Source organism: Pomacea canaliculata, linkage group LG11 (assembly GCF_003073045.1).
Source record: "Pomacea canaliculata isolate SZHN2017 linkage group LG11, ASM307304v1, whole genome shotgun sequence".
Taxonomy (NCBI): domain Eukaryota; kingdom Metazoa; phylum Mollusca; class Gastropoda; order Architaenioglossa; family Ampullariidae; genus Pomacea; species Pomacea canaliculata.
The window spans coordinates 22,826,019-22,846,621 of record NC_037600.1 but is presented as its reverse complement, the minus strand read 5'-3'; the positions used below and the strand labels follow the sequence as shown (position 1 = coordinate 22,846,621).

General features: G+C 36.6%; 2 protein-coding genes across 8 annotated transcripts; both read right to left on the bottom strand.

Moving 5' to 3' along the window:
- Positions 1-251: 251 nt before the first annotated feature.
- LOC112576090 lies at positions 252-4,872 on the bottom strand. Of its 2 annotated transcripts, XM_025258341.1 has the most exons (6): positions 3,900-4,870; positions 2,876-3,220; positions 2,165-2,512; positions 1,717-1,917; positions 831-965; positions 252-744 (listed from the first exon to the last, which is right to left on the bottom strand). In XM_025258341.1, exons 1-6 carry the CDS (start codon positions 3,976-3,978, stop codon positions 611-613), a joined length of 1,242 nt encoding a protein of 413 aa, XP_025114126.1. In that variant the 5' UTR covers positions 3,979-4,870; the 3' UTR covers positions 252-610. The 2 variants fall into 2 exon arrangements, with proteins under 2 accessions (XP_025114126.1, XP_025114125.1); XM_025258340.1 differs by lacking the exons at positions 252-744; positions 831-965 and having other exon boundaries at positions 1,251-1,917; positions 3,900-4,872.
- Positions 4,873-7,934: 3,062 nt separating this feature from the next.
- LOC112576094 lies at positions 7,935-17,571 on the bottom strand. Of its 6 annotated transcripts, XM_025258348.1 has the most exons (12): positions 17,433-17,571; positions 16,846-17,191; positions 15,665-15,709; positions 14,865-15,206; positions 13,474-14,473; positions 12,958-12,992; positions 12,342-12,483; positions 11,110-11,454; positions 9,904-10,251; positions 9,460-9,663; positions 8,834-8,955; positions 7,935-8,690 (listed from the first exon to the last, which is right to left on the bottom strand). In XM_025258348.1, exons 7-11 carry the CDS (start codon positions 12,412-12,414, stop codon positions 8,870-8,872), a joined length of 1,056 nt encoding a protein of 351 aa, XP_025114133.1. In that variant the 5' UTR covers positions 12,415-12,483; positions 12,958-12,992; positions 13,474-14,473; positions 14,865-15,206; positions 15,665-15,709; positions 16,846-17,191; positions 17,433-17,571; the 3' UTR covers positions 7,935-8,690; positions 8,834-8,869. The 6 variants fall into 6 exon arrangements, 5 of the variants coding, with proteins under 5 accessions (XP_025114133.1, XP_025114131.1, XP_025114129.1 ...); XM_025258346.1 differs by having other exon boundaries at positions 12,958-14,473; XR_003101754.1 differs by having other exon boundaries at positions 9,460-9,659; positions 12,342-14,473.
- Positions 17,572-20,603: the final 3,032 nt, after the last annotated feature.

Sequence of the window (20,603 nt, the reverse complement as noted above, 5' to 3'; positions counted from 1 at the left end):
GTTTTTGCACAGATAAGCTAATTAAAATCAGCTTTCCTGCGTGACAAAACTTGACTTCGATTATTTTGTCTTCGAAGTCATTTTGTTCAGAACAAATATTTACATCAAAATTTTAATCATATCGCTAATGTAAGGTCTTGCCCTCAACCTGATCTTAATCTTAAAGCTATTTTAATCTTTAATGTCAAACTAGCACTTTGTAACAGACATACACACAGAAGCTGTCGAGAACAACAAACATGTCTGAGAGGATCAGAATTGTCATAATATTTATCTGGAATTGTCTTTATTACTACACTCCTGAATTGGTGTGAATATGCAAGAAAAATTACATTGTCAGAAGCGATTTAGCTACCTACCATTAGTCTGGAAAATATAAAGCGAGTTAAAATTAAGATGCATGCTATTCAAACATGCGTGCATAAAAAAGATTAATTAAATAAAATTGCAGTTTGGCATGAATACTGTAACAAAGTTGACACACACACACACACAAAATCACCATTTAGGAGTCAGTGCATCCAGCTGAAAACAGTAAGAGTGCAATTTGTAATTGTTAATTACATTCAGATCTTAGAAGATTTCCAGACACCAAGTTAAATGTTAAACATCATGTGTACAGCCTCGGTGGTAGTTCTGGTGTTGCTGGGGCTGTGGCCGTCGAGGTTACGGAGTCGGCGTCAGTCTCGACAGACTTTCTGAAGTCAATAGTCTCCTCCTCCTTTAAAGAACCCGAAAATATCTCTGCAAACAAAGTGATGGCGACGATAAATATCTGGATAATAAAAATGGTATTGATTTAGACTTACTACCTTTTGTAAAATACGTACCACTTGTTTCAGTAGTTTGCTCCAGATGGTAAGCTGACTGCACGTCACGTGATGTAGTGGTCATTGAACTTTGCACTTCGCACTGAACTTGTTCCATCCAGCCAGTATCCTCATACTCTTCCTCTGAGGGACTTCCTGTCAGCGTAGTCATCTGTTCTTTCTAAAACTTCTCGAGTGATTAAACTAATTTACTAGATATTGCTACGATTGTTTACCTCACCCACATATCGGAATTATCTGGGAAATTCAGTTGTTTTTAATCAATGAGATTTTAACATTTTTGACACGATATATACCAACAAAAAAACATAATCATCATCATCATCATCATCATCATCATCATCATCATCATCATCATCATCATCATCATCATCATCATCATCATCATCATCATCATCATCATCATCATCATCATCATCATCATCATCATCAATCATCATCATCATTTTTGTTAGTTGATTGTGAGGACAATACTTTATTAATCCGGGATAAAATATTTAAAAAAAACAACAGAAAAGCTTGTAATTATTAATGAGCGAATAATGCGGGAATTCTTCTCAGTTCGAGCAAAATGTCCACTCACTTCCGGCCTCACGTGTTGTAAAACAATTGACAAGACGATTAACAGTTGTCACAAGCTTTCCCACTGTGCCACTTGACAGCAGAATGACAGGCAGGAAGAGTCGCGGTTGCAAAACAAAACCCCGCTTTGAACAGACTCCCTCCGAAAAAAACAACCAAAAAAAAAAACCACACACACAAAAACCCAAGCAAACAAACAAACAACAATAACAGACAAGCAAACAAAAACAAACAAACAAACAAACAAAAAAAAAACAGGGATAAAAGCAAAGAAAAGTGAGAGACTGTGAGTAAGAGGTCATACCTGCTCTTCCAATGACTGGCCGATGTGTCCTGGAATGACAACGAACTGCGATCAACGATATGATGATGATGATGACAATAACGGTGATGATTAAAATGACTATGGTTGTAGTTGACAGACTGTAGCTTTCGATGGTAGAGGTCAGACCCGTCACTTGTGCAGGCTCTGTACTTTGGTGAGCTTGTGACGAAGTGATGCTTTCTGTTAGAATAACGATAAGATTTTTATGACAGGAACGGGAGTAAACTCGTAGACAGTAATAAACAGACATAGAACACAAACACGGATATCTAAGCACATCAGCGCGCACACCTACGTTACATATATACACAGGTAGATAAATGAGATATGTGAGATAGAGGTATCTATTGGTGGAGAGACAAAAATAAATAAATAGCTGATAGTTAAGAAGAGGAATGAGACTAAGATGTGGAGCAGGTAGACTTACCAATGACAGTGATGTTAATAATCGTCCCCTCATGACTGACAATGTCGAACTTCCACAGACCGCCATCTTGTTGTGTAAACATCATCCTCAATTGGTATTGGTATGTCTTTGACCTTTCACCTATGCACTCACACGGGCCGAACAATATTTGACAACCGCCTGTCTTTGAGTGGTGTATGCGACATTTAGGGTCAAATGTGACACCACTAACTTTTTTATGTTGAACAACTATCTTCACGCCGATGTCTACAGCTGTAGAGTCATTGAGAAAGAAGTCGATGATTGATGTCTCTCCGTCTTCCACAGTCAGACTCTGGCTGTTGGTGAAGATTGTCAAGGCCGGACGTGCTGTTACGTGACAGTTAAATAGAATAAGGACAAACACTGATAAATGAAATAATTCTACAAAACCTACAAAACCAACAAACGTAATTATGTGTACGGTATATGTATATATAATCTCTCTTTTTTATGTCTCTAGTTTTCTTTTTCTGACTTGTTACTATTCACCATACACCCCGCACACACACACACACACACAAACAAACAAACACATATTCTGCAGTTTTCGTATAGGTTCTCCACAAAATAACTTACAACATATTAAAAGCAGACAAGCCCATAAACTGTCTTATCATCAGATTGCCTGACGGAGCCATTCACTTACAAAGGTAAAAGTAGAAAGGAGGGGCAATTTCTAGAAAAACTCACGAATGACGGTGATGGTAACATGTATCTCCCTATGATTGACAATATGGAACAGCCACTGGCCGCCATCTTGCTCTGTAAAGTTCATCCTCAGTCGATATCGATATGACCCCGAACTTTCCCCCACACACTGGCATGGACCGGGTGTCGGCCGACAGCCTCCTGAGGCTGAGTGCTCGATCTGACACTTGTTTTTAAAAGCTCCCTCAGTTAACCGATGTAGGACAATTATTCGTATGCTTTCATTTAGAGATCGGTAATCAGTGAGGAAGAAATCAATGTTGGACTCCACTCCGTTTTCCATGGTAACATTCTGGCTGTCAGTCTTCAATTCCCACAAGCGGCAATCTGTATATATATATATCAAGAAGGAAAATTCTGACGGATTTTGTTTTCACTTTTGATCTCTTTAGTGAGAAAATCATTGAGTGTGTTTGATGGGAAGAAGTGATACTCATAAAGCATCCTCGATCGTAAATTCTCTTTTTTAAATGCAAGAATATTTTAACATTTCTATTCCTACGGTTTTAAACCAGATATTTCAGTTTCAGATATAAGTATGTTATGTATATTGTCCTCTTAACGTTGAGTGTTATTGAAAAGCATTATTGACATTATTGATATTCTGTGCGTAAGAGCATGTGAGTTTTATTTATTAATTTATTCTTTGCCTATTAATAAAGAAACGAATGTAGCTTATCTTTAATCTTATTGTTACATCGTTGACATTAAGTCATCTGGTTGCTTCATCTAGTTTTGTCTTGTTTAGTTTTTGCTTCTGTGCACACTTCTCGAGTGTAATTGCTAGCAAATTGCTTTTAAAAAGTGATCGTTTGTGAAAAGAAAACTTTAAAATTATTTCATTATTTGTAAAAGGAAATAACATTTGTTACAAAGAGAAATAAAGCTTTTGTCAAACACCAAGTTATGATTTGTTTAGTCTTTTCCTTACAAAGGCTTCAGTATTTTTTGACAGTTTTGTATAATGTATCAAAGTATTAAACACGATAATAATGATTATACACACCTGTCGGAGGAAACATTGCTAAAGTAACCAAAAGCATCGCGATTGACAATCCTCGTCGACAAACTTGTGAACACACCATTGTTGTGCTAGTTTATGTCGATGAAAGACAGCAACGCATTGAGAAGGACAATGTTCTAAGCACAGATGATTCAGATTAATCTCAACATTTCCTTGTTGGTGAAGATAATGGCGAACATTTTAATGATCATTCTTATCGTGGAGTGAAGTATGGTCTCAAGTAAATTTCCTTTATTTATAGTTAGTGGTGGTTGAGGGGACTTTGAGGAAATATTACAAATTTCATTGTTTATATTTTTATTGAGTAAAGGATCAGAAGGACAAATGAAGATTGTGAGAACGACGAAATTTCTTTAAAAGGTGTTTCGATCATTTAGTGCACAGATACCTAAAAGGTCTCGATGCACTAGGAACAAGAAACTGGAATTAGTCCTCTCAGCTCAGGAAGCAGTGATAAATCTCGAGATAATTAGACAAATTACTACTCGAAGACACTTGTGGCCTTGTTGCAGGCCCTAAGGGATGGACAGCCCAAAACTTCCGGTACCGACTGTCCGGCCACAATGGCGAATTTAGTAGTTCTACAAACCTAAGAACTTGTGTCTAATCGTAAATATGTCTAAGGTTTCTGTATTTATTTTTCAGCTCTTTCTTCTAATTCTACTAACCCTACAAACGTAATTATGTCGGGTAACCGTCCCGGAGTTGCCAGATGCACGCTCGCAAACGCTCAGTCCGCACAAACACAACAACACTCGCTCAGACACAGACGGCACTCGACATTCCTGTCGAACCGTAGTTGAGCACAGACCACACAACACTAATGAAAACAAGCTTTCCCACTGTGCCACTCGAAAGAAAAAAGCCAGGCAGGAAGAGTCGCGGTTGCAAAGCCGAACTCCGTATTGAACAGACTCTCCCCGCATCCCCCCTCCCAAAAAATACCAACAAATAAACAAAACACAGCAGAAAACAAAACAAAAAACAACAAAACAAAACAACAACCAAAAAAAAACCCAACAACACACACAAACTGGGATAAGAGCGAAGAAAGGTGAGAGACTGTAAGAAAGGTCATACCTTCTCTTCCGATGACTGGTCGATGGGTTCTGGAATGACAAGGAACTGCGACCAGCATTATGATGATGAAGATGACAACAATGGCGATGATTAAAATGACTATGATTGAAGTTGACAGAGTGTAACTTTCGATGGTAGGAGTCAAGACCGTCACTTGTAAAGGCTCTGTACTTTGTTGACCTTTTAACGATGTGAAGCTTCCTGCTTGAATAACAATAAGTTTTTTTATGGCTGGAATGTTAGTAAACTGGTAGACAGTAACAAATAGACATCGAGCACAAACAAACACTAATATATGCGCGCGCTCACAAACACACACACACAAACTTAACATTACATACATACAAAGGTATAGACATATAAGATAACGCAATCTATTGTTTGACAGACAAATAAGCTAAATAGCTGACTGTTAAAAAAAGGAAACTTACTTAGGTGTGGAGGAGGCGGACTTACCAATGACTGTGATGTTGACGATTGTTCCCTCATGATTGACAATGTAGAACTTCCACAGACCGCCATCTTGTTGTGTAAACATCATCTTTAATCGGTATTGGTATGTCTCTGACCTTTCACCTATGCACTCACACGGGCCGAACAATATTTGACAACCGCCTGTCTTTGAGTGGTGTATGCGACATTTAGGGTGAAATGTCAAACCACCAACTTTTTTATGTTGAACAACTATCTTCACGCCGATGTCTACAGCTGTAGAGTCGTTGAGAAAGAAGTCGATGATTGATGTCTCTCCGTCTTCCACAGTCAGACTCTGGCTGTTGGTGAAGATTTTCAGGGCCGGACGAATGACGCTGATGTTAACAAGTGTCTTCCCATGATTGACAATGTTGAACATCCACTGGCCGCCATCTTGCTGTGTAAAGGTCATCCTCAGTCGATATCGATATGACCCCGAACTTTCCCCCACACACTCGCATGGACCGAATATCGGCAGACAAAATCCTGAGGCTGAGTGCTGGATCTGACATTTTGTGATGAAAGCTCCATCAGTCGACTGATGTTGGACAATTATCCGTATGCTTTCATTTAGAGATCGGTAATCAGAGAGGAAGAAATCAAGGTTGGACTCCACTCCGTTTTCCACTGTAATATTCTGGCTGTCAGTCTTCAATTCCCACAAGCGACAATCTGTATATATATATATAAGGAAAATTCCAACGGATTTTGTTATTTTTGACCTCTTTATTGAGAAACCATTTAGTGTGTTTGACGGGAGGATATGATACTTATAAATAATCATCGATCGTAAATTCAGTACTCTACCTATAATCGATTAATATCTTAGCGTCTTTCGTCTGAATGTTTTAGACCAGATATTTCAGTATTGGTATGTCTCTGTGTAAGTAAAATATATGTATAGTATGTATATTGTCCTTTTAACGTTGAGTTTTATTGTAAGGCATTCTTGACATTATTGATGTTCTATGTATGGTTCAGAGCATTTGAGTTTTATTTATCAATTTATTCTGATGTAGCTTATCTTTAATCTTATAGTTACATCGTTGACTTTAAGTCAACCAGTTGCTTCATCTTGTTTTGTCTTGTTTATTTTTTTGAATCTGAGCACATTTCTCGAGTGTAATTGCTAGTTTGCCATTGTGATCGAATAAATCATATTTGTCACAATATCAGCGTATTCTAAAAGGTGATATTCCAAAATGTGAACTTGCTTTAAGTAAGAACTGAAGCAGAAAATCAACTAATGTCAAGATCAGCAGGAGAAAGAAGAGCTCAGAGCAAAGTAAAATCTGTTATTTGTTACAAAGAGAAACGAAGCTTTTGTTAAACAAGTTACGATTTGGTTAGTTTTTTCTTTCAAAAACTTTAGTATTTCTTGACAATTTTGTATAATGTACCAAAGTATTAAACAACATAACAATGAATATACACACCTGTCCGAGGAAACAATGCTAGAGTAGTCAATAGCATCGCGAGTGACAATCCACGTAGACAAACTTGTGAACACACCATTGTTGTGTTAGTTTACTGCGATGAAAAGACAGCAACGCCTTGAAAAGGAAAATTTTCTAAGCACAGATGATTCAGATTGCATTCAACATTTCCTTGTTTGTGAAAATAATAGTTACACCTTTTAATAATTGTTCTCCTAGTGGAGTGAAGTGTGGTCTGAAATAAATTTTCTTTGTTTATAGTTAGTGGTGGTTGAGGGGACTTTGAGGAAAATATTATAAATGTCATTGTTTATATTTTTATTGAGTAAAGGATCAGAAACAGAAAAGAAAATTGTGAGAGCGACGTAATTTCTTAAAAAAATGTTTTGATCATTTAGTGCACAGAAGTCCAAAAGCTCTCGATGTGCTAGGAATAGGAAACTGGAATTAGTCCTCTCAGCTCAGGAAGCAGTGATAAATCTCGTGATCATTATATTGATTACTACTCGAAGACACTTGTGGCCTTGTTGCACGTTTGTGTTTAGCTAAGGAACGGAGGCAGAGAAGTCACTTTGATTTCAGGAGACAGACAGACAGAGGAATGGGTAGATGAAAAGAGGGATGAAGAAAAAGGGTAAATGACTCATGAATACCTTAAATGCTAAAGCTTGTTTGATGATTGAAAATGTCGAGTATACACGTGCATAGTCCGCCATTTCAGTCGGTAGCGATACGACCTTGTGTGTGTTTATATATATATAAGTATAAAGAAAAGGTAAGAGCGAGAGAAAGAGCTCCGTCGGTAGAAGAGAAAAACAAAACGAACGAATAAAAATTGAGAAGCTAAAACAGAAGAAAGTAAGGTGCCTGTTTTCATCTGGTGATTTATATGCACTGTAAAAGATTTCCGCGAGTGTTTATGGGAATATGTATGGTTTACACTGGGGAGTTTTCCCCAGCCTGCACCACATCTGCAACCATCAATTTCACAACAGTGTCAGATAATGAAAACTGTTTAATACCACTTTTGAAACTTATCTAACATACAAAAACGGTATTTTAAAATAGATACCATGTCATTTGGCACTTTTTTGTTTTAAATTTAAAATTAACTAATATGTAAGAGACAATGCGGCTTCTAAACAATTTTCATCCTAGCAAACTGAAGTGGTGCATTTAGTAACAAAACGAATATGACAAAAACACTCCATGTATACGATGTAAAGTTTGCTTCCTCTAATCCTCAGGTTCTTTTGTTAGCAGAAAGGAGGAAGTGTCTAGAACTGTTCTTTTAATATCACTTTAATATCTGTTTCAGATTCCGTAGACCAAGCATTAGAATTTTTGTAATGGCGATCCTTCTGATGGTTTTGGCGGTGGACGGGATGCCATGGTGATACTAGAGGTACTGGTGCATTCGATGAAGCTTCTGCTAACCCTATTCTTTCTTTAAATGGCATCAGTGCTGGTGCAAATGGTGATTGTACTGCTGGTGTTAGTGGCGCTAGTGTTTGTGGGGTTTCATTTGGAGATGGCAATGGTCCTAAGCACGTGGCTTCGGTTCTAAAGTTAATATTGTTTATTCTGATGGCAGTCCCACACCAAGATGTAGTGAAGACGTGGTGATGAGGATGGTATTGTGGAGGTGAAGATGTTGACGACATTGCTGATCTTTTTGGTGCTTCTGGTGCAGCTGTCACAGTCGCCTTTCTGGTGCTGATGTGATGTAGTTGATGTATCAATGGCACTTAGTGATTACATGCTTCATCTTTCCTTAAGAACTCTGTAAAGTAATAAAAAGTTTCTTTCAATGCATTGACTACACACATAAAACATTTCTTCGTGTACGAAATAAAACGACTTTAAACTTCTCTTTGCTAGCTTATGATTAGACTATCCACGACTTTGCATCTTTATTCGTCTTACCTATTGCAAGAGCTGCTAGTCATCCCGGTTGGTGAACTAGCCAGGGTGGTCAGCTGACTGCCCATCACGTGACAAAGGTTCCATGAAATTCTCAGATCTGCAGTTTATGTATTCCAAACTATCTGGAACATCAAACAGTTGACGGTCCATGGAATGAATTTGTGCTAGCTCATTTGCTTGTAGTGCAGAGTTTTGAAAGATAAGATATGAAATGCAATCACTTTATTTTTTAGTTTACCCAATAAATGTCACAAAAATATTCCTATTAAACATTGTGAAAATAGTATATTTATAGAAAATTTCAATTTGTCTCTCTAATGTTTATTGTGCGTCTGCTGCATTTGGGATATCATCATCATGGTCATTATCTTTAACATTTATTATTATAATAACAATACTTTATAAAATTCTGGCTTAAATAGAACACTACCAGTGTTAGTCATTAGTAAATAGAAAATAATGCTGGACCTCTTCTTAATTTCGACTGTTGGCAAGAAAAATGTCCATTAGCAATCAGTTACATTCGTTCAGTTGAACAGACCACCAAAAGCACAAAACTCATACAGGGATCCGGTGGTAAGGGAGACAAATGAACGGGGTGGGAGACTGTAAGAAAGGGATCATACCTTCTTCTCCCTCCAGATCGTGTTTGGACCTGAGACGACATCGAATAATTGCGACCACTGATATGATGATGAAGATGACAATAGCAGTAATAACCAAAATGACTAATGTTGTTGTTGAGAGAGTAAAACTTTCGATGGGAGGAGTCAGGCCCGTCACTTGTGAAGGTTCTGTACTCTGGTTATCTTGTGAAGAAGTGATGCTGTCTAATAGAATAAAGTAGTTTAGCTGTAGCTTTTTATGATGGAAATAGAAGTGAGTAAAGGAACACAAAGACACAAACACACTAATATATACACGCATATAAGCGCGAGCATATAAAAACTATATATAAGGCACTAATATATGAGATAAATAAACTTTTCAATGGTCGTAGAGACAAATAGACTAACTAGCTGATAGTTAAGAAGAGGAATGAGACTAAGGTGTGGAGCAGGTAGACTTACCAATGACTGTGATGTTAACAATCGTCCCCTCATGACTGACAATGTCAAACTTCCACAGACCGCCATCTTGTTCTGTAAAGACCTTCATCAATCGGTATTGATATGTAAATGACCTTTCACCTATGCACTCACACGGGCCAAATAAGATTTGACAACCGCGTGTCTTTGAGTGGTGTATGCGACATTTAGGGTCAAATGTCAAACCATCAACTTTTTGATGTTGAACAACTATATTCACGCCGATGTCTACAGCTGTAGAGTCATTCAGAAAGAAGTAGATGTCTGATTTCAATCCGTCTTCAACAGTTATACTCTGGCTGTTGGTGTAGAGTTTTAAGGCACGACGAGCTGTTACAAAACAGTAAAACAGAATATTGATGAATTATCTATTTTGTGCAGTTCTACAAATTTCTTAAATTTTTGCGTGAAAAAGGTAAATATACTTTTGATATATTTTCACACTCTTTCTTCTTGTCCATGTTAAATATTATCTACCACAAATACATACACTCCTAAACACATACAGAGTTGAATATTATCACCGACAATCTTTCTGCTACTCATAGACTGGATTATGCTGCCCAAAACGATTCAATACAACAACAACGATGTACAGTAGACCTTCACCAAACAGCTTGAGGACCTGGACTTTGCACATGACATCAGTCTTCTATCTCATCGGCAACAAAATGCAAAACCAAACTGAGTAAGCTAGCGATAGGAAGCAGGAAGACTGGCTTTAAGGTGAACAGAAAAAAGACCGAAGTGATGAGAATCAACAACAAGCAGGAACTCCCAATCCAACTTCAAGGAAAGAACATCCTGGAAACAGGTCTTTTTGTGTATCTGAGAGCATTGTCAACAAGGACGGTGGAGCGGACGATGACATCAAAAGCCCCATCAACAAGGCCAGGCATGCTTTCAACAGCCTACGGCCCATCTGGAAGTCCCGAGCATTATCCTTCCCCAGTAAGACCCGCATCTTCAACACCAATGTGAAGGCAGTCCTAATGTATGGTTCTAAAACCCGGAGAGGGACAAACACTATCAGCAACAATCTCCAGACCTTTACCAACCGATGGCGTAGGCTTAGATCAACCTATTTGTAGACAGAAATACTATCAGAACCACAAACATATTCCCACACAAGCGAGTAAAATATAAGTAAAAATTGAGAAGTCAGGAACAAGCTTAAGAAAGACTCACGAATCACTGTAATGTTGACAATCGTTTGCTCATGGTTGAAAATTTTAAACACCCACTGGCCGCCATCTTGCTCTGTAAAGGTCATCCTCAGTCGATATCGATATAATCCTGAACTTTCCCCAATACATTGGCATGGACCGAGTGTCGGCTGACAAACTCGTTCATATGAGTGTTCAATCTGACACGTTTTGTTAAAACTTCCATTACTTAATCGATGTTGGACAATTAGTCGAAGACTAACATTCAGAGATCGGTAATCAGTGAGGAAGAAATCAATGTTGGACTCCACTCCATTTTCCACAGTAATATCATGGCTGTCGGTCTGCATTTTCCACATGCGACAATCTGTAGGAAGAAAAAATAGTTAAAATACTGACAGATTTTCTTTCTTTTGACCTCTTTTTTGACAAATCATTTAGAATGTTGCAGGTGACCAAGTGATTCTTATAAAACATCCTCGATCGTATATTTTTACATTACACATGAGTATAGTCTGATATTTCTAGTCGCAAGTGCTTGGGTCACATATCGCTACAAATACGCTGCTTTATCTCTGGGTTACCTTTATATTTGTCTATTTTTGTATCTGAGCTAAAAATCTGATCACAACTGCCAACAGGTATCAATAAAGTTGTACCTTGTCATTCAATAAATCATATAGATGACAATAAAATTATATTATAAATGGTGATATTAAGGATCATTGAAAACTGTTGTGAAGGAACAAGTCACGATTTGTTCAATAAACTTTACTGTTTCTTCTAAGTATTTTGTGATGTATCTAAGAATTAAATAGCATATTTTATCATTTAAATTGTAAATAGCTTCTCAGTCGACAGTCATCAGTGTGCTGGGAATATGTAAATGGAAATCATTCTCACAGTTTTCTCAATAGTTTAGGATCACGTGCGCCAGTCTGTGCATGTACAATGGTGTAATGAATATACACCAGTTTGTACTCGTATATACTGGCGAGGGTACGTATGTACACCAGTGTTTCAATGTCCTCTGATGTTAATTCTGTCAGTGTAACATTTATTTATTAGTTACTGTTAAATGTGGAACTAAAATGTCTCGCAGGGTACAGTGGACAGCAAGCATACTTATTTAATACAGTGAGTAAACAACACTAGACTGATTTATTAGTAAGAGAAACTGTAATGTTCGCTAATAGATTAAGAAAACACATGGAAAAATACTGTTATTGTGTGAATAAAACATAATTTACTTACCTTCAAAAAAAGTAAAGACGGATATCAGCAAAGTTATCAGAAATCTTTTGTGACACTCAACCTTAGAAGCCATTACTTGTAGACGATGTGTGCACAGAAGAACACACAGAGAACCACTTCATCTGGATTTCTGAGCCGGACACTACACAGTGAAAAACTTCCTTAAAGACTTCCTCCAGTTCTTCAAAATATTAAGCTGCTTTGTTGTCCTCTTGATTAATTACAGTGTTGTTTGTTACATTACTAGAGCTTGACACTGTCCTACACTGTTATTGGAATTACTCATAAAAAGGCTTTTGTTTTATATGTGTTTTCCTTTTAAACCATAATATATATAAAGTAGGGTTTTACGTATATATATATAGAGAGAAAGGAATGTAAAATTTCATGTTTATGTTTTATATATAAATAAACACCTTATTTACACATCTTTACCTTTCTTTCTCTCTCTCAAAAACCTACAAAAGTCTTTGAAAGGGAGATGCTTTTTGTCACCACAAGCCTGGTTGTCTTGAAAGCTTAGAATTAAAACATGCAGCTGCAGATACACAATTTACCCGTTTCCTTATAGACACACAAGAACAGACTTGCAAGGTAGAGCCAATGAGCCACTTACATGCACTAAGCCGACTGCCATTGCGATACAGGGCACTGCAAATGTGGATGAACATGATCGGATTTGTGGTCATGTGCCAGGTGTACATATTTTCCAACTGCTATGAGCTTATTACTTGACAGCGAAAGGCATCGGTAAAACAAAAATTCTCAGTTCTGTTACTGCCAGACATTGAAGAATATACAGACTTGACAAACCATTATCTTCCTTCCCTACATAACATAAAGATGGAGCACAACATTCTCCTTCTGCAACTTTAAACCAGATCCCAATGCTGTTGAATGAAATTTATAGAATGTATGCTGCTCATCTCGTAATAGTTTTTTTTTTATGAAAAAGACTAAGAAAATATTTAAAATAGTAGGCAATAATGTAATACATGCAGCTTTCGGAAAAATGAGCTAATATTAACAATACAAATAAGACAGTAATTTTTTCCTCTGTTTATATTGTTCATTAAAACCAATGGGAGTAGCAGTGACAGTTAAAACGTTTTCTGTTAAACAAAACTCGTACCTTCTGTTGTCATGGGGACGCGCAAAACTGTTCCAAAAGGAACCTGGGTCAACACCATAGGACTTGGAATTCTGAAATAATAATTGTTATGGCGACAATGATGATGATGCTACCGACAGTAACGCTCTGCTTTTAAATCATCAGTTTGAATTGTCTCTCGTGGTTAGCTCTCTTCTGAAAAAACCCCACTTAAATGTAAAATCACTTGCAGTTTTTCTTTATCAGATAACCTAGCCATTAGTAGTTTAAAAAGTATATTTGGTGAGCATCATTTATAACTATAACCAAGGTAAACTCCTTAATAAAAATGCAATTCTGAAATAACTCATGTAAAAAATGTATTAGTTATTGTCAAAATAGTGTATACTTACTGAAAAGGAAAGAAAAGATAAAATCTGTTTTCAGGTCCTCTTGAAATATTTTGCCCGAGGAAGGTACGCGAATAAAGTTTTCTCTGCTTGTTAAGATATAGCCAACAATTCTATCGAACTTCTTCAGTATCGGAATGAATGTGATTTTTTTTTATTACGAAAAAAGGTTGACGGGCGGAAAGCCGAATCATAAAAACAGTAATGTATACGATATACACAAATAAGTCAAAATGAAATGCATAGTCACAACCACAGTATGTTCACCAATCATGAAATACCTTCCACAGTAATATACAAAGTCTCTTCACGTTCGTGATGTGCTTTCCACAGATTTATAAGCCAGGTTCCATAATCTTCCTTGGTGACGACCTTACGGAGGCTGTACATGCCGAAGGGAGGTCCCAGGCACCGACACAGTTCCATCGAGCTCGAGCAGTTTTTCGGAGACCTCACGATGACACATCTCCTCCCAAACACAGCAGCATACAGAGGGCGATGCTGAACGAGGATGATGCCTTCATCGTCTTCCATGGGGTCAGGGAAAGAGAACTGGAGGTTAAATGATTCGTTAAACTTAAGAGTCAGGTTTTGACGACCTCCATTTACTAAAATGTGTTTTGTCCTCGAAGCTGAAGAAAAAAAAAGGAAATAAGGTGAAAGTAAAAAGATTGAAATAAAAAACATTGTATGAACATAAGCATGAATATGAGGAACATAAATACGAACTTGAGAAGCTACAAAAAATCCATAAAATAATAGTAAAGAGTGATTTGTAGAGGGAATAAAATCACAAAGAGGAATCAGGGAAGAAACATCAGGGATGGAGAGTGATAATTTTTGAAAGGAAGACGAGCAGACGGACTAGTTAATTGACTATAATCACAAATATTGACATCTATGTTGATTTGTGTAAGAACCAATTTCTTTATCTTAAATATAATGCATATTATTATTATTATTAACAATATAAAAGATTGTTTAATGTCTTAATATCTTCCTAGTTCCATGACATCTACCAACCTTGGACATTGACAGTCATGGAAGTCCTGACCTTTGTACTGCAAACATCAAAGACCCATTCGCCGCTGTCTTGTGCTCGAAACTTCTTCCTAAATACGTATTCGACCTGACCTTCGATAAGATTTGTGGAGCATTTGCACAACAGATGGTGTGAAATACAGAAGTTCTGTCCCAATACAAGACTGCACGAGCTTAATTCGTCTTTATCCTGTCCATTCTTAAAAATGTCCAGGGTAATATTTTTATCCTTCTTGATGTTATTGACGTAGAAGGAAATTTCTATTTCCCCTTCCCAGACAGTAAACATTTCTTGACTTTTTATTACCACCGAAAGGCATTCACCTAAAAAAAGTTATCGTTAATGAAATATTAACACACACATATATAGTATCATAGAGTTCGATGAACTCTCGAATATCGAAAATGCAGTTTTGTGAAAATTTATATAGCTTGGAAGTGTCAATAGATGTAGACAAAGAATTATAACCGTGAGGTGATGGGTACACCTTTTTGTACAAACAACTAGTCAATGAAGGTGTATTCCGCTTGACTTTTTGTTGAGGTTATGAGACAATGATAACCCACACTTACTGACACAGTTTGTGTTTGTCAGTATGAGTTTGCATAAATTATGTTGATTCTTTCTTGTAGAACTTTCTGATGTTGGTATGTGTTATGTCGGTTTTGTTGAATCGGTAAAGATGTTGCTAGATCTTTGTAGACTGATGGATGACACATTATTGTAGAACACACACACACACACAACTTATTTGTATTGTTTTACCCGAGATGTGACATACCTGGAGTCGATGTCTTTGGAGTCGGTGGCATTGTGGTCCGAATATCTGTATAAAGAGACATTCAATATCACGAGCTAACTAAAATATTGACCTCAACATCAAATATTCTCTCTTGTAAACATAACATGTACAATCCATGATTAAATAACACTAAGGTAAAGACTTTCTTCACCAATCAGATTGATAAGCTAGAAGATCGTTTCTGCTGTTGTTTCATCTTGATCTCTGTCAGATACAGTTTACAATGGTCATAAGTTATGTAATGTTTTAGCTGAGTTTCGATGATTTCCCTGTTCCTTTTACCAATAACATTGTGGGCAGCGCGTGTGTGAGAGAGAGAGAGGGAATGAGGAAGGTAGAGAAAGAGAATGAAAGAAAACACATGACTTTATGTATACTTATACCATCCATCTATGTTATGCTACTATTTGACATATTCTAAAGAGCATTAAGTGTTTTTGCAGATTAAAAGAGAAGGAAAACATTATTTAAAAGCAGTAATAACAGTTTTTTTTGAATAGAAAAGATTTTCTTGTTTACAATGTGTTCAGGAAGTATTGGCTTTATATAGTCGCACAGTTGAGATTCAACATTTAGCAATTAGGGAAACTTGAAAGAAAAGACCCTTAACAATTACACTTATTATGAACATGGAAACTAAACATTGTGTGTATTGAATAGTATGTTTTACAGTTTTTACAAACTAGTCAGGTCAACAAACAATAATTTCTCTAGTGGTAAGAAAAATGAGACGAAAATGAGGGAGGCGTTCGAAGAATCTTTGTTACTGAAGCTATTGGTGCATGATATCAAGCCCTGCTTTGTAATAATACAGAATAATACAAAATAGGTAAAAGTTGTTCATTAGCAAGTTCCTCCTATAAAATCTCAGTGGCAAAATCAACGAAGCAGTTGCCACTATGCATTTTATAATGTATTCTTGATGCCAGTCTGACTTATTAGCTGGGAAACTTCAACTATAATTACATAATTAAGTCAATAATAACTCATCATGTGCTTAAGACTACAGCAAATAGTGAATTATAGAAAGGTTTATTTTTTACGATGAAGATTTTATTCAGAAATTCTGAACCGTTTGTACTCGCTATCTCTCACTCTGTGTGTAGAATTTTTAATAGAGATGTATTATCTGTGTATATTGCTAAAAGATATGCACTGACCTTGGACAGTGATGTAAACAGAGGTCTTGACACCTGTATTCCAAACATCAAAGACCCACTCGCCTCTGTCATTTACCTGAAACTGCTTCTGAAAGGTGTATTCAACTCTGGCCTTCTGATGAGCTTGTGTGACACTGACAACTCTTAGTGGGACTGACACAGGTAGTGTTGTCAGTACGAGCTTGCAAACATTAGCATCATACCTTTGTCCATTTTTATATATAAATAAGGTAACTTGATCTTTATTTCTATCATTATTGACGTGAAAGAGAATGTCGGACATCACACCTTCAGCAAAATGTGAAATTGCTTTCTCCTCCCTTTATTTCTAGCGAGAAGCACTCAGCTGAAACAAACATGTTGATTTTTAATGAACATACTGATTTGTACACGTGACATCACTGATCTCATAGTTTATGGACACAGCAAACCACCATTTATGCTTATATATATATATGTCAGTATGAGCTTGCACAATATATCCTCACGTTAAAACTGCTCGCCATCACACGTTTCTCTATTTACCAAAGTAAACTTTGTGTGTGTGTGTAAAATTTATAATAGAGCTGTATGTACATTGGACTGACCTTGGACAGTGATGTAAACAGAGGTCTTGACACCTGTATTCCAAACATCAAAGACCCACTCGCCGCTGTCATTTACCCCAAACTGCTTTTGAAAGGTGTATTCAACTCGACCTTCTGTTGAGGCTGTGTGACACTCACAACTACCGCATCACAAAGATGCGCTCAATGCACCAGCAGTAAGTTGTCAGCTCAAAGTTTAGAACTTAGTGAGTCTTCTGTTTTTTGTCCGGTGTGAGATATACATTGTACAGTCTTCTTAATTCCACTTTCGTTCTTGTGTTCTTATTGAACAGCGAATGAGTTCTTGCGATAGAAGGCGCAAGGTATCCGATTTCATACTCATTCCTTCTCCACAGGAAGGTAAAGTTTCAGTTTGGCTTCCCTTTCGCATATTCACTCGCTGTAGGGAAAGGCCCCCACAGCTCACTAAAGAACCGATGAGGGACAGACAGTTCAGTCTTTTATTAAGACATTTTATACAGTCACTTGAATCCACAGAACTGACATGATCCCGACACTAGTAAGATTGTCAACATAGATCCCCGTACAGCTGGAGAGAGAATTCATCCCACTAGAGTCTTTTAAAGGCTAAGCCCACAGAGCATCGCCTCTGTCTTCTCATCCCCAGCATCCATGACTTGAATCCCTAAGCACAAACTACGCAATCCTTCAGTACTAAATGAAAAATAGAGTTCATGTCATCTGCAAACTCTTACGTCACATTATGCGAAAATTGAGATGTGTAAATAGAAAATCAAATTCAAATCATGCTATTAACTTCAAAGTCATTGAACATCTACAACATTAGTTAAAGTTCATATAAGCCGCACTAGTCAAGGATTTAATGTTCTTCAACAGACGTGATATGAAAATTGTTCTTGAGTGTCCAGGTGTCAACTGTGTCGGGGAAATGTCTATGTTTTTACAGTTTGTCAACTCCCAATAAGTCTGACACAGGTAGTTAAGCTTAAGTCAGAACTTAGGGGATGAAGTGTCGGGGATGAAGTGTCTGGCTTCCCTTTATTTCTAGGGAAAGGCACTCAACTAAAACATACAGACAGTTCCTTTTATTTAGCAAAATATATATATAACATATCGTTGTCTCACGAGATTACCCATATCTGCTTCTATTTTGTAATATAAACATGAAGACTGATGTTTCCGAATGAGATCATTTTATTTGATTCTGCATTTGTCTGTTTCTTTATATAAACACCCTAACATCATTTTGTTCGGCAATTTCATTGACTAAAAGTTAAACGTGCTTTGACCTTTATTATAACCAGAAATAGGTTCTTATTTAAAATAGTTAGTGAGGTATGCCATTTGTAGACCTTTCTCTAATAACAACATAATTTTATACCAAGTAGATTATAATAATAATGTAAATTTTAAGAGACAAACAATAGTCAGTCACAGACGAATACATTGTATGTACGGAACAGACACGTCAGCTACCCGAGGCTGTCTGCCTGTATTGCGGAGGACAGTAAGTACCCGACAGGGTGGGAAGGGACACTTTGCAAAAGTGTGAATACACTGTTGGAAAAATACGGCTTTACTGAATGTAGTAGGGTAATTTTATGTAGATAATGGCTACATTACCTTTTAGTGTGTGTATATAATGATTCTCTTTTTGGATTTCTTCGTTTATATGCATTATTTATTGCTGCATTTTATATCTACATTTCTTGATCAGCTAAACATTTGCATTTAGGTCTTAATTTTATAAATAATCTATTTATTTGCTTAAAAAGTGAATATAGTAGAATAAAAAAGTAGCTTGCAGAAAATATATCTACCTACCTTTAAAAGGAAGGTGACAAAATAAAGTTAGTAGGAATACGATAGAGAATCCTTTTGAATAAAGTCTTTCAGACCTCATCCTTTCTTGTTTGCGATAGTACACATTATCAAGCCATAATGTAGTTACTTTACGAATCACATTTTACAAATGGTTCACTTGTGTGTTATATTTCCTTGGTAGGGGCCAAACAATACTCATTTCTGATATGAGCTTCATAGGTCAAGTGACTGAACTGAAATGGGTTAAGCAAATAAAAAAAGGAGAAAGGAGTTTTAGTTTTTCACCATTACTCTGACTACCCTGACTCTGAGTAACGGGAACTATTTAAATGTAGATTTTTCCGGTTGCAAGAGCTTTGTGATGCCCTCATCATACATTCATTACTGCCTAACAGTAACAATGATGGGGTTTTAAATGCTGCTACTTAGTTGTGGTAATATGTATAACTACAGCATATTGTAAAGTGTAGGTTTCGTTGGCAACGAGGATACACGAAAGTGATAACATTCTTGTAAGTGAAAATATTATTTTATATGCTCTTTACCCTTAAGTGTTTGTAGTTGGTTGTTATTAACATTGTTTAATTAGACTGACTTTATTCATGTCTTTGCAGTAACACTTCTTAAATGTTTGAAGATGATATGGATACTGAATGAAAATCCGTTAAAACTGTTACACTTTTGCATAATAATCTAATAATGCTGCATGGATAAATGAAAAAATGTTGTCAACCAACAAGTTACAAATTGTTCAGCATTCTTAAAAAATAACTTTTTCTTAATAGTATTATGTAATACACCAGCATACTAATCAGCATAATAATTGTTATACTCACCTATTGGAGGCAAAACCGCTAAACTAGTCAACAGCATCAAGATTAAAAACTCTGGGTGACAAATTTTGAGACAAAACATTGTTGTGTTGGTTTATGGCGGTGAAAGGACAGCAAGTCTGTAAGCATGAACACCATCGTCTGCATAAATAAGGAACATCGAGAAGGTCTTAATTAGTGAAAAGGAATTATTCCCAATGACAGATTATTGAGATTACACTCAAAGGTTTCTTGTGCGTGAGAAATGTCCTTGGTACAAATATTTACAAGTTAAATTTCTGTATAGTCTTAATCTTTACTTGACTGAGGAGACTAGCTCTCCAGATTTAAGTGGATTTTGTTGTTTTTCTAAGTGATACTGTGACAAAAGTTGTCCTCTGATAAACAGACGGATTGTTCACTACAAATATTCTTGCGATCTGATTTTTTCCCTCATCTTTACTGTCGTCATGGTACTTTGTTCTTCGTTCTTTGATCACTGAGATAATTGCTTTTTTCTAGTAAACGAAGAAACTAATGTGTAAAATTAATT

What these genes read in the sequence shown, in the direction of transcription:
- LOC112576090 (XM_025258340.1), bottom strand. Translation starts at nt 3,978, where the DNA reads ATGGTGTGTTCACAAGTTTGTCGACGAGGATTGTCAATCGCGATGCTT. An exon ending in AGCAATGTTTCCTCCGACAG is followed by an intron (nt 3,221 to 3,899) that starts GTGTGTATAATC and finishes ATATATATACAG; the next exon opens with ATTGCCGCTTGTGGGAATTG. An exon ending in TGTTACCATCACCGTCATTC is followed by an intron (nt 2,513 to 2,875) that starts GTGAGTTTTTCT and finishes GTCACGTAACAG; the next exon opens with CACGTCCGGCCTTGACAATC.
- LOC112576094 (XM_025258345.1), bottom strand. Translation starts at nt 12,414, where the DNA reads ATGGCTTCTAAGGTTGAGTGTCACAAAAGATTTCTGATAACTTTGCTG. An exon ending in TGTCAACATTACAGTGATTC is followed by an intron (nt 10,252 to 11,109) that starts GTGAGTCTTTCT and finishes GTTTTGTAACAG; the next exon opens with CTCGTCGTGCCTTAAAACTC. An exon ending in CGATCTGGAGGGAGAAGAAG is followed by an intron (nt 8,956 to 9,459) that starts GTATGATCCCTT and finishes TTGATGTTCCAG; the next exon opens with ATAGTTTGGAATACATAAAC.